The 13,652-nt window shown below is 43.9% G+C and overlaps 1 protein-coding gene across 1 annotated transcript in view; it reads left to right on the forward strand.

Moving 5' to 3' along the window:
* VWA3B (von Willebrand factor A domain containing 3B) overlaps positions 1-13,652 on the forward strand; it is a 208,738-nt gene that overhangs the window by 171,285 nt on the left and 23,801 nt on the right. Inside the window, exon 22 of the mRNA XM_061211052.1 lies at positions 1,637-1,841. Coding sequence (XP_061067035.1) covers positions 1,637-1,841 — 205 coding nt within the window. The remainder of the gene's footprint in view (positions 1-1,636; positions 1,842-13,652) is intronic.

The following is a 13,652-nucleotide window of genomic DNA, read 5'->3' on the forward strand; positions in this document are numbered from 1 at the left end:
ATTCATAGATCTCCTTTCTTTAGGGTAGATTTCTGGAGATTATTTTGTTCCTTTGATTGGGCCATCTTTCTCTGTTTCTTTGTATGCCTTAGTATCTTTAGGCAATATTTGGGCATTTGATAAAACAAACACTTCTCCCAGTCTTTACAGATGGCTTCTTACAGGGGAAGCCCTTTACCAATCATTCTGGCTAGAGATTCTGGGACCCTGTCACACCTTTTCTGGGGATATGTCTTCTCTAGGCTTATGCATGTCATTTCCCAGTTGAGGAGGTTTTGCCCGTTTTTTTCTCAGGAACCCGTAATCTCTTGCTCTCCATGGTGTCTGTCTTTGGTACTGCAGTATCTCTGGTGCTGTAACCACCCATGAAATTTGCCTTTGTTCTCAGCTGCCCCAACCTGGCATCCAAAGTATACTGCCATTTTTATCAACATTCTGAGTCAGGTGAGACAGAAGCCAGTCTCTCGGGCAGCCCCACAAAAGACCAAAATGTTGGATACATGTTGAATAGTTTTCTCCCAGTTGCTCTGCAATGTGGCAGGGAAGGGGAGGGGCTTGGCCAGACAAAATGCAACACATTTTCCTACTCGCTTCAATGCCTAATCTTCTTGGCTTTGTGATCCTGGAGGGCTGGTACGTTTTAACTGGTTTCTAGAATTCTCACAAAGGCAGTTTGGTCTTTATATGGTTAAGTCAGCGTCTTTGTGGGGGAATGAGGGCCTGGGGTTTCTCATTTCACCATTTTGCTGACATCACACCAATTTAGATTTTTTAATAAGAATTTTTGCTGTCTTCTGTTGACAAGTTTGTTTGTGGATTGAGTCCTGTGACTGTACTGGTTTAACAGTGTGCTCTTCCAACACCCAACATCTAAAACATGCCATGACATTTTCAGCAAGAAGAGAATGACAATTATGAAATGTTTTTCCTCCCCCATGTCCCTAAATCAATCAATCCCTGTACCCTCTTCCATGAGTATCTGACTCAGAAGTACTGGGACTGGAAACAGAATCCAGGACTTGGGACCTCCACACCCCACTGGGTTCCCCTGGAATCACACAGCTTGTTCATCAGCTGATAGAAAGTTTGGCTTCTGTTCTTTGTGTACCAAAACAGTGAACCCAGAAAGTTTAGGCCTATTTAGGCTTATAAGAGGAGAGAAGATAAAAATAGCTAAAATGAGCTAATAGGAGAATTACTGCACTGAGACAAATATTTGGGTTTAGTGTTTCCTTTGTTTTCCGGAGTCACTGCTAGGCATAGTTGTGTGAAATTTCTTTGAAACTCACTGTTGGTTCTGCCAAATGTTAGACCTAGGGAGAAAGGAATGGGTTCCAAATACGCTGAAAAAATTGTTGAAAAAATAACTTATGTGTATCAAACTTCTATAAAATCAGATCATCAAATTAGGTAATGGGGAAAAGTGCCTACCATGACTCGGAGATGATTGTTTCTAACTTGCATAAACTACCAAAGCCCTGACGGGCCAGAAGGCATGGCTGTGATTCTGTCAACTGACACCTGACATCTGCTTTGACAGATGTTTCTCAGGGGAGGGTTTACAGAAAAACCATCTTTCCATATGTTTTCTATTATGATCACTTTATGTTTCTCTTTCTTCTTCTTCTTTTTTTAGGTTAGGTGCAAACAAACCAATGCGTTACTTAGAAAACAAGGCAGCTTTAAACAAGGCATTAGAACGGTTGAATTGGCCCATTTCATCGAAGGAGCTGTCAGTGCTGGAGAATGAAATCCTAGCTGGGAAAATGTATGTGCAGCAGGCCATGGAGCTCCAGGAGGCTGCCAAGAAGGAGAATCATGTGAGCAGGGCGCTTGAAGAGGTGTGTACCTTGGAGGTGTTTGTATTCCCTCCCTCCCTCCTATCCCAAGCCCTTGCCATCCCTGTGCTGGCCTCCCCTCTCTCCCACCTCCCATTGCACTGATTTCTAAGAGTTATAGCCAACCCACTTAAGGTCTCAGGACTTCTTTCAACAGAAAGGAAATGCCATTTGATTTTACTCTGGCCTTATTTTTTAAACAATACATGCTTTAATTGAAAAATAAAGCTAAACAGAAGTATTGTGTAGTGATTAAAAGCCTGGACTTTGATATGAGCCAGACCAAAGTCCGGCCTCAGATCTGCCACCTAATCCCTGTGTGATCTTGGCCAGTGACTCTGTCTCTCTAAACCTTAGGGGTTTTTTTTAATCTGTAAAATAAGAGTGTTAATAGTATCTGCCTCATAGGCTTGTTATGGAAGTAAAATGAGCATTTAAAGTACTTAGTATTGAAAGCTCCTCCCATAAGTGTTTGCAATTATTATTACTAGTAAAACAAACCTTCTACAAGGAAAATTTATTTTCTGGCAGCCATATTATTTATTACTACTTTGTATCATTTACTTTTAATTGTTTTTCTTCCTTGAATAAATTTTACACATAATTGCAGTTAGAGTGTCCATAATCATTTTATGGTCTGCTTTTCAATTTAACATTGTCTCATATATTTTCTCTGTGTTTTTGCTGAATCATCAGACTGATATTTTTTGTGGTTACATAATATTCCATGGTGTGTAAATACCCTGATTTGTTTAACTCTTCACTGGATGTTGGACATTTGAGGGTTTTTTCCAATTTTCTTCTCTTTCACATCATGTTTTAATGCTTCTGTAGTGCATATAGTTGAACTATTTTGCTAGGATAAATTCTTAGGTGTGGAATTCTAGGACCAAAGGACATGAACATTTGGGGGCTCTAAATACTTGCTGCCTGTGTAATATCCTCTTTCTGACTATAGTAGGGTGTATGTAAACCTGGAACAGTTCATCCAGAATCTTACTGAGTTCTATATAATTTTCATATATTCACCATATTATAGTCTAAAAGATATATCCAAGGAAGTGACCTTTGAGATTCATCTTTTTTGATTTCAGTCTTTGCTAAGTGATACCAGCTTTGCCTGGTTTTAAATTCTGTATTTGCTGTTCTAGATTCTTGTGTTTTATTTGCTTATTTTTATTTAATTTTATTTTTCCCCAGCAAATGGCTTTTTTTCCTTCAGTGTAGAAAGCTATTTCTTTTGTGCAGAGTGCAAAAGTTTTATCATATCTTTATTTTTATTTATATTTTTGTTTTTATTTATTTATATATATTGGGAGGGGGGGTGGTTGTTTTTATTCAAAGTGACCTCCTCAAAGAGTTGTTCAGTCTTTCCTTGGAAGGCACCCAAGGCATCTGATGACCCCAAACATGTGGCTGTCTGTTGGCCTTCCTCACGTAGATGCCCTGTAAACACCAAGAATCAAGAAGACTGAAAATGAATTAACTCCCTCTCCCTGGAAATCTGCTCTTCGTTTCCTCATGCTTCTTCCTCTCTGTTCTTTCGTTTATTCATTGAAATATGTATGAGCTCCTATGAGGTACCAAGCCCTATTCTAGGCACTAGAGGTACCTAAACACATGGACCAAGTCCCACTTTTATTCTGGTTGAGGTGAACAGATAGGTTCTAAATGATGGACTTTCGCATGTTGAGCTCTGGTGACATTACTGCCTAACAGCAGAATTTGCAAGCATTATTCTTTTATCTATACTTTATATTAAATGTTAAAATGGGAAGTGTTGCTAATGGAGTAAAAAGAAGCCTCTTGTGTTTCAGAACGTAGTGTAGTCTCCTGAATTTGTGGGAATCAAAATCTCATTGTTCATGGGATATGAATTAATTGCTCTATTTCTTTATTCCCTTGTCCACAGAGTGGGAATTAAAATAATTTCCACAATTTCTTCATCCAGAAACATTTGTTCACTCCCTACCGTGGATCAGATTCTGTCCTTGGCACAGGTGGTCTCAGCCTGCCACAATCTTCTCTCTTTCCTTGGGGCCTCCCAAGGTGATACTATACATTGGACACAAAATAGGGGTTTGTTAACAGCAACGGAGACATGGACCCAGCCTAGTGGGGGAGACATACTGGCATAGAACATAACCTCTGTGAGAGCTGAGATCTTGTCTGGCCTTACTTGTAGCTGTATCCATAGCTACATCCACTGAGAATGATGCCTGGCACACAGTGGACACGCAAAAATATTTATTGAAGGAATGAAACCCAGATCCTTATAGCAGAGTATTATAAATATGACAACAGAGGCATAGCCATAGAACAACTGGAAGATGGGAAAAAGCGAACGATTCTGGCTGAGGGGTTGAGGAAGTCTTCATGGAGGGGATAATTGAATTTGGTCTGGAAGGATGTGTAGGAATTTGAGGAGGGGAGTGTGAGAAATGTTCTGAGTGAGAGAAACTGTTTGTGCAAAGGCAGGAAGGTGGAAAGAACATGGCATGTTCACCAGGGGCGTGGCAGGAGACAAGACGGGAAAGGGAAGATGGCCCCAGAATACAAGGAACTTGGAAATCTCTCCTAGGATCAGGAACCAAGCCTGTAGGAAATGGATACCAGCGAGAGATTTTCAGCAGGTGGAGGACATGAACAGATTTGTGTCTTGGAAAGATTATTTTGGCAGCAAGATGAGGCTCAATGTAGGGGGGAAAGACCAAAACCAGGTGCAGACTCCACTGAGAGGTGTTGAGTCCTTGAGTCAAGCCGGTACAGTGGGGAGGGAATGGGTGAAAGAGATATCAGTTGGTGGAAAGTGAATGTGTGGGGTGAGCCAGAGGGCAACATTGAGGATACCCACAAACGTCCCGTCTTGGACAACTGGGAGACAGAGGCACGGTTGGTTAACCACCACATCCGTGTGACCTCTGCTCCGCAGAGAGACAGCCCCTCTAAACACCCTGTCATTCTCTAACCCCTTCCCACATTTTTGTTTTCTTCACAGCACGTTTCACCACCTGATATTATGTATGTATTTGTTCATCATCTGTCTCCTCCACTGGAATGAGGGTGGGACTTGGTCCGTGGTGTTCTGGGTATTCCTAGTGTTGCTGGAATATTGCTCGGCACCTTGTAGGCACTCCCAGGTATTCGAATGAATACATGAATGAAAGAACAAGAGGAAGAGGTACCATGAGAGGCAGAGTGGATTTTCAGGGAAAGGTAACTCACTTTAGGTCCTCTTGATTCTTAGATGTCCACAGGGCATCCCGGCGAGAAAGGCCGATAGGCAGCCATGTGTTTGGAGCTTAGGAGAGAAGTCCATGTTAAAGAGATAGATTTGGAGGTCATTTGAGGTGCTGAGAAAGGAAGAGGAGACTGTGGAAAGGGCCAAGACAGGAAAGCTAGAGGAGCAGACGGCCCAGGGTAGGGAGCTATGATGTCAGAGCCTGAGGAGGAGACATGGCAAGAGCCCTGGGTCTGGAGTCAGAGAGACCTGAATGCAAGTCTCAGCACTTCCAGATGTGGACCTTCCTTAGGCACTGTAAGCCTAGATCCCTCATCCTTAAATTAGAAAAATCACAGTAGCCACCTGCAAGATGGTTGTGAGACAATGCGCATACGATGCTCAGTACAGTGTGCCGCGCTAAATGCTCAACAGGAAATGCCCTCAACACACCTTGCCCATCATTGCTATTTCCATTGTTAAAATATTACTGAGGAGTTTGGAAAGTCATACAGGATGATGTCTGAAAACCATTTGATTTTCAGGAGGGAGGTCGTTAGTGATCTTAGCCAGAACAATTTCGGTGGCATTTTGGGAGTGGAAGCCAGTGTGCACCGGATGGAGAAGTAGATAGCAGTGGAGGAAGTAAATACAGGAAGTGAAGACTTTTTTTTCAAGATCTTCCTAGAAAGCAAAGGAGAAAAAATGGAGGGAACTTGATGTGGGAGCCAGAGTGAGGAAGACACTGAGTTTGTGTAATGGTATTGATGAGTCCACTGCTGCCCCCTTTCTTGGTCAGGGGCTAAGGCTGTCCTTTCACTGCCCTGTCCCTACATAGGGTGACCAAAGCCCCCACTGTCAGTTCAGGAAAGCACCCATGTGCCCAGGACAATAGTCGATAGGTAATGAATGGGTGGGGAGGGGTTCATAGGTGGCAGCACATCTACAGAGTTCTTTCCACTCTCAGCATGGCCCTCTGCAATGGAAGATTTTCTGTATTATTTTCTTAAAACAGTACTTCTCCTTACCATGTGTGATGTATTGTGTGGTATTTTTATTCCATTTTTATCATGCTCTGTTGAGTTGATTTCACGACCTGCTAACAAGTATCATCCTTCAACGTGAAAAATGGTTTGGACCAAAGCTCAAGATTGCAAGGCCTTTTGAGATCCTGCGGTGAAAATCCATCACAGAAGCAAGTCATTTTTATTGATTCATATTAAAAAAGTCTCACTTTAAATTTTTTTAGCAGAGGCCGAAGATTTTGATCAATGACTGTAATTTGGAGAGGAAGGAACCTTCTGTTTTTCATTAAGACCCCCTGAAGTTTATTGATAACAAGTAACAAAAGGTGTTCAAAGTTGGTCGGAATGGGATGCCCAATCAGAAATGCCCACGTGTGTTCAGAAGGGAGTGGTCACTATTTGATCCACTCCAGAATATGTTATGGAGTCTGGAGGTCTGTGGCTTTCTCATTCTTTCCCCTGCAGTACGCTGGCACCCAAAGTAGCTGCCGCATTGGTTCCTGAGTTTGGGACAGCTTCATGATTTTTCTGTTGGTGAGGATCAGAGGTGGGGAGAAGTGGCTATACATGCCAGTGTCTGGCTAGAATGTGCCCTGCTTTTTCCACTCAGGCTTTCACTGGCAGTCCCTTGCTGGCCCCAGGATCAGACGTAGGGCAGGAATCATTATCCCACCTGCTCTGCCCAGCACCTTATACTGGGCACATCCCATGATTAATTGTCCCTCCCTATTTCTGTAATCCACTAGTTTTGTGGCATCCCTGGAGACAGGTGCTTGGCTTACTGACTACATAATGAAAGATCTTAATTCTGAAATTGTAAATTCCACTTGAAAGCTCCCTTCACCAGCACCCCTCTTGTTGCCATGATTGCAGAGTCCAACGTCATTGGCCAATCCTGAGCCCTCAGAGCTGCAGTATGGTGGAAATCACCAAGGGCATCTGAGTTGTAATTAACCTTCCCTAGTTTTCCCTGGGAGCCTGATCTAGGGCAGCTCCAGCTATGTTGTGCTGCAGCATTTCCTTAGTAAATAAGGATTGTTCTCCAGAGCAAATCCCACAGAATCCAGGCCCAGAAAGATCCAACAGGCTTTCTGCACCCAACCTTGGCTGCCTTGAAAAACTCGGAGGCAGAAAATCTTGTTAAACTCTAAGTAGCTCTAAACAACCCTACTAGAGGCCTTGGAAATGTACTTACACAGCTGGCTGCACGTGGTTACTTTTCCAAGTTGAGACTGGCAAGGAATGTGGAGTCTCTAGCTTTGAAGAATGACTAATTGAGTGCTCCACTCCATGGAAAACTGTCCAGGAGAAAGAGAGTGTTAGGAAAATGCACAGCAGGAAGGAGGATATGGGTGAGGCTGGGTGAGATGGGAATGGGAGAATGAAGGGATGAAAAGAGACCACTTGGATTTGAAAACATTATATTGGGTTGTGACTTTGACACTACACAGGAGAACATTAGTTGGGGAGACTTAGAGAGAAATTTCTTTGAGTTGTATATAAAATGAAGTCAGAATAAGTAGCGTCATTTGTTATATTTGCTCCCAAATAATAATTGGACCAGTTGTCATTCTTGCATTGTAACCCATCCTTTTGCAGCTCTCATTATTCCCTCTTTAAGGGGAGAATGGAGGCATCACACCTTAACCCTTTATGACTAGCCAGCCTTTCTCATTCCACAAGTAAAACCTTTAGTCTCTTCTGCTGATAGTTGGGTCTGGTAGGAGGACTGACTCCTTAGTGACAGTGACACAGAAGATCCCCTGGTGCAAGGGTGGGGAATTAACAGGTGTGGGTTGTGCATCAGTGATGCCATCACACAAAGAATGACACGTGCACATTCAGGCCAGTGCCTTGGTGATACATTAACATATGGAAACCAGACCCCCAGTGGGTTCCTGAGAGATAATGGTAGGACATGTGGCCAGGGTGGGACTGAAATTCCAGAGAGAGTGAGGTGCCTGGATGGGATGGGCGAGGATGCCAAAGAGAAGATGCTGCCATGTCGTGATCGTGCCACAGTTAGCTGGGGATTTAAGGAGAGTATTCTGCTCAGGAAGACCAGCCACTGAAGGAAATTCACAGACGGGAAGAAAAACTCCCACCAACTCTAAATAGTATCCAGAAAGGTTTCTGTCTAGTATCCTGATGTTTAGGAGTGGGAAGGGGGGGGTATCAGCTCCAGGGACAAAAATCACTGCCAGATTGTCTTTTCATTCTAAAGCTGAAGACAACCGTCTTGGCTGGAGATTTCAGCTGGGTGGACCCTAGCACTCTTTTGCCACAAGGCTCATCTTTTTTCATTGGCATAAATTCTACCCTAAACAGGTTTGGGGATGGTCATTGACCTCCCAATCTGAAGGAGGAGAACCGAATGTGGAGGGCTTATCAGGAGGGTCCAGGCAGGAAACAGAATCCCATTCAGTCACTCCAAGTGAAGAAACATTAATGAAGGGACTATTTGCAGAGGCGGAGGCAGGTCTAAGGCAGCCGAAAGGGGACTTCACCCCAGCACTGGCAATAGCAGGAAGTTGTCACCACCCCCAGACTTGAAGGGTGCAGGGAAATAGTGCTACTGGAGCCTGTAAGAGCGGAGGCCGCTAGCCAGAGTAGGAGGTATTCCTAGAGAGACAAAGGGCAGGGAGGGAGCACAGAGCCAATACCCCAGTCTTCCTCCCCCTGCTCCCCTCTGACCTCTCGCCTCCCATTGGCTCAGCCTATTGGAAAGTCAGCCAACAAGAGAAATTGGGTCATGTTGTCCTTGGGGGTCAGCCTCCTGGGGCATGGAGCAGGGCAGGGCAGAGAATGGACCTGGGGGCAGGTGGATGGCCCAGAGTAACCAGCACAGAGATCTCTTGAAAAGTTTTCTTAAAGGCTCAGCATTTCTTTTTATGCCATCACCTCGTGTGAGGTATCTGTATACAACCACAGCAGACAGCTGGCGGTGGTCCACGCTCCAGGCAATGACACAGAAGTGGCTCCAGTGTATGGCTGTGGTGCATCTCTGGAGTAGCTGCCTGTAGATAACGATGTCAGTAGCATCCGAATTGCAGGCCACAGCGCTGCAGTAATTTTCAGGTTTAAATACTTAAAACATTTCAAGTTTTTCTCTCTTTGATTCTTCCCTAAAAGAGCAACAAGGGAATAGTCCCTGAGAAGATGTTACAAGTGTGCTCTTCAAGCTAGGGAAATCGTTCGAGTCAGCATCTAATGCATATTTATTAGGTTCCTTTGCTACTACCAAAAAAAAAACCCACCCAAAATAAGTTCACCCTCCCACAAAAGCCCTTTGAGTTGCTATTGACTGAGATTTGACTGGAGATTTGACTGTCAGAGTGGTTAAGTCTTCTCCCTTGCCCAGTGCTGGGGACCTGTCTGGGGGCTGTCTGGTAGTTCAGGGCATCATCCTGTAATTGTTTCCTGTGCTTCCAAAGCAGCCCGTCACACAGCACAAGGAACCACACCGGGAAGAGGGGAAGACCAACCAGCTCACCAGTCCCTGATCTGCTCAGGAAGCAGCCCCCGGAGAGGGGAAGTGGAAACCCGCACAGAAGTTTTGGGGACACGTGTTGCTCACGCTGTGTTTCCTAAAGTTGTGATGTTCCCTGAGGAGGAGGGGGAAACAGCTCGGAAAAAGCACGTCCCTATGCTGCTTTGGATTTTAAAGCACGGCTAAGCGCCTGAGGCTTCTGAAAGGGGACGATAATTCTCTCTGCACGTCCTCCTGGCCGCAGCTTCCGCCTTAAGCCTTGGGCTGACGCACGGTGTCCTCAGTGTCCCAGGGAGCCCAGCGCCGACCTGCTGTGCTTGTGAGAGATCTTGCAAGGAGTCTTAGCTTCCTCTTCAGACCGGAGGGGCTGAGGCAGGATAGAGCTTCACTTCTTTGGCCTTATGGTTTGACTCCTGTTAAAATGCAAATAGCCTAGGAAGGAAAGCGCTCCAAGTCCTTTCAATTCTTTACCATGGGTCGGTCACTCCGCTGCCTAGAGGGGCTGGGCAGGAGTTTGCCACCCATGATTTACATTTTCCTGTAAGGTCTTTTTCTCATTTTCTCTCCAGAACCCATTTCTAAAAGGGATGCAGACCCTGGATACTCTAGTGGTGGAGAAACCCCTCTAAATCTAAATGAAGGGAGAGATAGTGAAGGTCAGAAAATGCTCCAGGCTGGCTCTGTCTTCCTCACCAAGGTTTTAAAAAGAGTTGAATTATTCAGAGACAGTTTGAAAATATTCTGGTCTTATAGTTAGGTATCCTAGCGAGAGGAAAGGTCAGAACATGCCTGACACTACGTGTATTACCTTGATTAGCACAGTCACAGACTTTACTTGGCTTTAAGGACAAAACATGGACAGACAAGCCATTGGAACTGCCGCTAGTACAGTTTGGGGATTGGGTCCAGCAGAGGCCCAATTGGGGCAGGAAAAAATATAGTGGTTTTATGACAATATTTTGAGCCAAAGACTAGTTCTAGTTACATCATGGAAGTGCATTCTGTACCTGATGTGAAAACATGTTGTTTGTTAAATGGAAAATTCTAAAGCATCAAACATTTAGTAACTTTACTCCACCAATGCAAACCTGAGAGCATGACCTTGAAACTAAGTAATGAAATGAAAGGAGGGTAGACCATGTTGGATCCTGATCTACATCACTTGATAATGAATCTGGCAAAGAAGTGAATTGGATTCTCTGAATTTTGGAGACAAGGCAAAATCAAATTATCCAGTGGACAGCATCCCTAACTGCCAGCATCATTGCCTATCTGACTTCCTCACTGAAACTGGCATGCAGCTACTCCCAGGCACCTGAACCTAGAGATGGGTCGGCTTGTTTATTTAGTGCTAGCATTTCTTGTTCTCTCATTCTCCATCCCCTCCGACTCTTGTCCTCCATAGATTTCTTTTCTTTTTTGGTAAAGAATGTTATTTTATTTTATTTTTTTTTTAATTTTTTTTTTTTTTGGCCGCACCGTGCAGCATGTGGGATCTTAGTTCCCGGACCAGGGATCGAACCCGCACCCCCGGCATTGGAAGTGCAGAGTCTTAACCACTGGACTGCCAAGGAAGTCCCCATAGATTTCATTTTAAAGCCCAGTAGCATGCTTGTATTGTGCACGTGCATAGGTGACTGATGGCAGGAAAGGAACAGGGCAGCTAATGTCCTCTAGTATGGGCTGTACGAGGTCTCTAAAGTCTTTGGCAAGACTCAAAAACAGCGGGATATCATCTTTCTGGAAAGGTGCTGTCAACTTTGTGGCTGAAGGGATGGTGTGCCTAGCTGCCCTGATCAATGTCCTTCCATCCTGGGAGACCAATGCTCTATTTCTGTGAATGAACCATTGTATTAACGCTGGCCCTGTAGGTTTTGTTTCGCCATGGCTTCTCTGCTCTATCTGTGGTGTAGCTGAGTTGCCTCTGCAGGGATATGGAAGAATCACTGAGTGTACAGTGAACAGTTCCTTCCATAAAGCTACGTGCTGTGGAAACAGCCAGAAATGAATTCTTGCCAATAGTAGTAACTGTTGGAAACAAGAGCAGAGTGAATGTGAGTATGCAAAGCCCTTTAGTAGCTGTAATGATTCTTTCAGGTAAACTCACAGATGTGTGAATGACTCGAATGGGGGGGGGTGATACTTTTCAGCGATTTAAAAAGGCAGTTTCTTAGGTGGCATTTTCAGTGTGTTAAAAATGAACACCGGCAGCCCTCTGTATCGCTTCCGTTCATTGCTGCTGCCCTTGCAGGGAAGGTCCTCACAGAGTGAGTGGTTTTCCTATATCAGATGAATTGGGAAGTGAGTGACAACTATGGAAAAAAAAAAAAAAAAAAAGAGCTCCCTGGTGATTTCTGGCAACTGACTTCACAGATTTGTACATGTGAAACTGTAGAAAGCAATCACATTGGTTAGCTTCTGGCTAGGATATTGAGAGAATCAGTATTTGGAATCTAGAGATAAAAGGGGGCTATTTAAATAAATTATGTGATTATATTCATTTAGAATTTTGAAAAGGAGTTTTAAATGTATCTAGGCATAGGTTCTAATAAATGTCTGGTCTGTTGATGAAATCTAAAGGGGAAAAATGGCTTTCTGGAATCGATGTGGACATCTTTTGTAATAACAGGTTGTTACCGATCTGGAGGTAAGACTGTCTGATGCCTCAGGGACCAACAGCACCTCCCTGGCTGATTGGTCTTTGATGTGAACACTGATGGTGTGAAGTAAGGTGGCTTTGGAAGTTCACTTTATGTACAGGTGAGGTATTTATGCAACAGCTGATTTAATTTGGCTTATTCCAAATTCTCAAGATTCTAAATTCTATCAATAATGAGAATATACTGTACATGGAATCTTCCATTGAGGAACTGACTGTAGGAAACTGTGATGTGGGCATCTCTTTGGACTATTATGATGGAAAACACTGCTATTCATGTCACAGTTCTGGCGATTACATTTCCCTTATATTGTAAAAACTACATGCAAGGGTATCATGCTTGTGTTCCTGTCCGTGTACACACATAGCCTGACGGTTTCTCCAGCACTGCAGAAAGGCTAGTAAGGCCTAGACTCTCCTGGACAGATACGAGAGGATGTTAGAGATCATTTATTTTATCCCCTTATTTTGCACATGTAGAAACTGAAGCCCAGAAATGTTAATAGACTGCCCGAAGTCACACAGCCACCTGGACAGCACTCAGTCCCATTTCTCCTGTCCCCTGGTCCAGTCTACTCCCTTTGAGGCCATTTCAGATGGGCAGGAGGTCATTCTGATTGCCCACAGAAAGGAGTGCTTAGGTTTCTCCTCTGGGTGAAGCCCAGGAACAGGCAGATGACATTCACCATCTACCAATGATGTTGGGCCATCCTCTTTGACGTATTGAGTACCTCGGTAAAAATAGAAATTCCATGAGAATAGAGGGTCCCCAGCAAAATTCAACTAGATGGGAACATCATAAACAAAAGGGTGGTGTTCATCTTACATTTTTGTCTGTGGCCACATAGGCTACAAGCAACACAGGTCTGAAGACTTGATCATATCCCACCATCCTGCAAGAGACCTTAAGCCCTTAGTTCATTATTTCTTCCCTGAGGACCTAGCTCTAACTTTTCAGCTCCCAGGAAATAAAGCATACTCCCACTTCTTTTAGTGAACCTGAAAAGTATCACCAAACAGATACAAATGATAGATGGCTGCAAAATGCTCAGTTATATCAGGGCACCAGGGAAATGAGCTGCAGGTTTCAGGAGCCCAAACCATACTGAACATGAATCATGACCCAAGAGTAAGTGGTGTTCACACCACCTGAAGTTATTTAAATTTTTATTGTCAATTGCCTCATAAATTAGAGACTTGCTTAAGTGAAGGCCAGCAGATGAACTCATAAAATATGCATTGAATACTTTATTGATGATATAGCTATAGCAGTGCAAAAAGATGGCATCAAAATGCATGTGAAAACAGTTTATATTGGCTTTGTATCATGGAGAAGAGGGGCACTTGATGGTCTGCAAGATGAGAAGCTGGTGAATGATGTCACTGGGTGCTTTGATTGGGTTGGAGGGCTAATTTCTTT

This window comes from Eubalaena glacialis, chromosome 14 (assembly GCF_028564815.1).
Source record: "Eubalaena glacialis isolate mEubGla1 chromosome 14, mEubGla1.1.hap2.+ XY, whole genome shotgun sequence".
NCBI classification, from domain to species: domain Eukaryota; kingdom Metazoa; phylum Chordata; class Mammalia; order Artiodactyla; family Balaenidae; genus Eubalaena; species Eubalaena glacialis.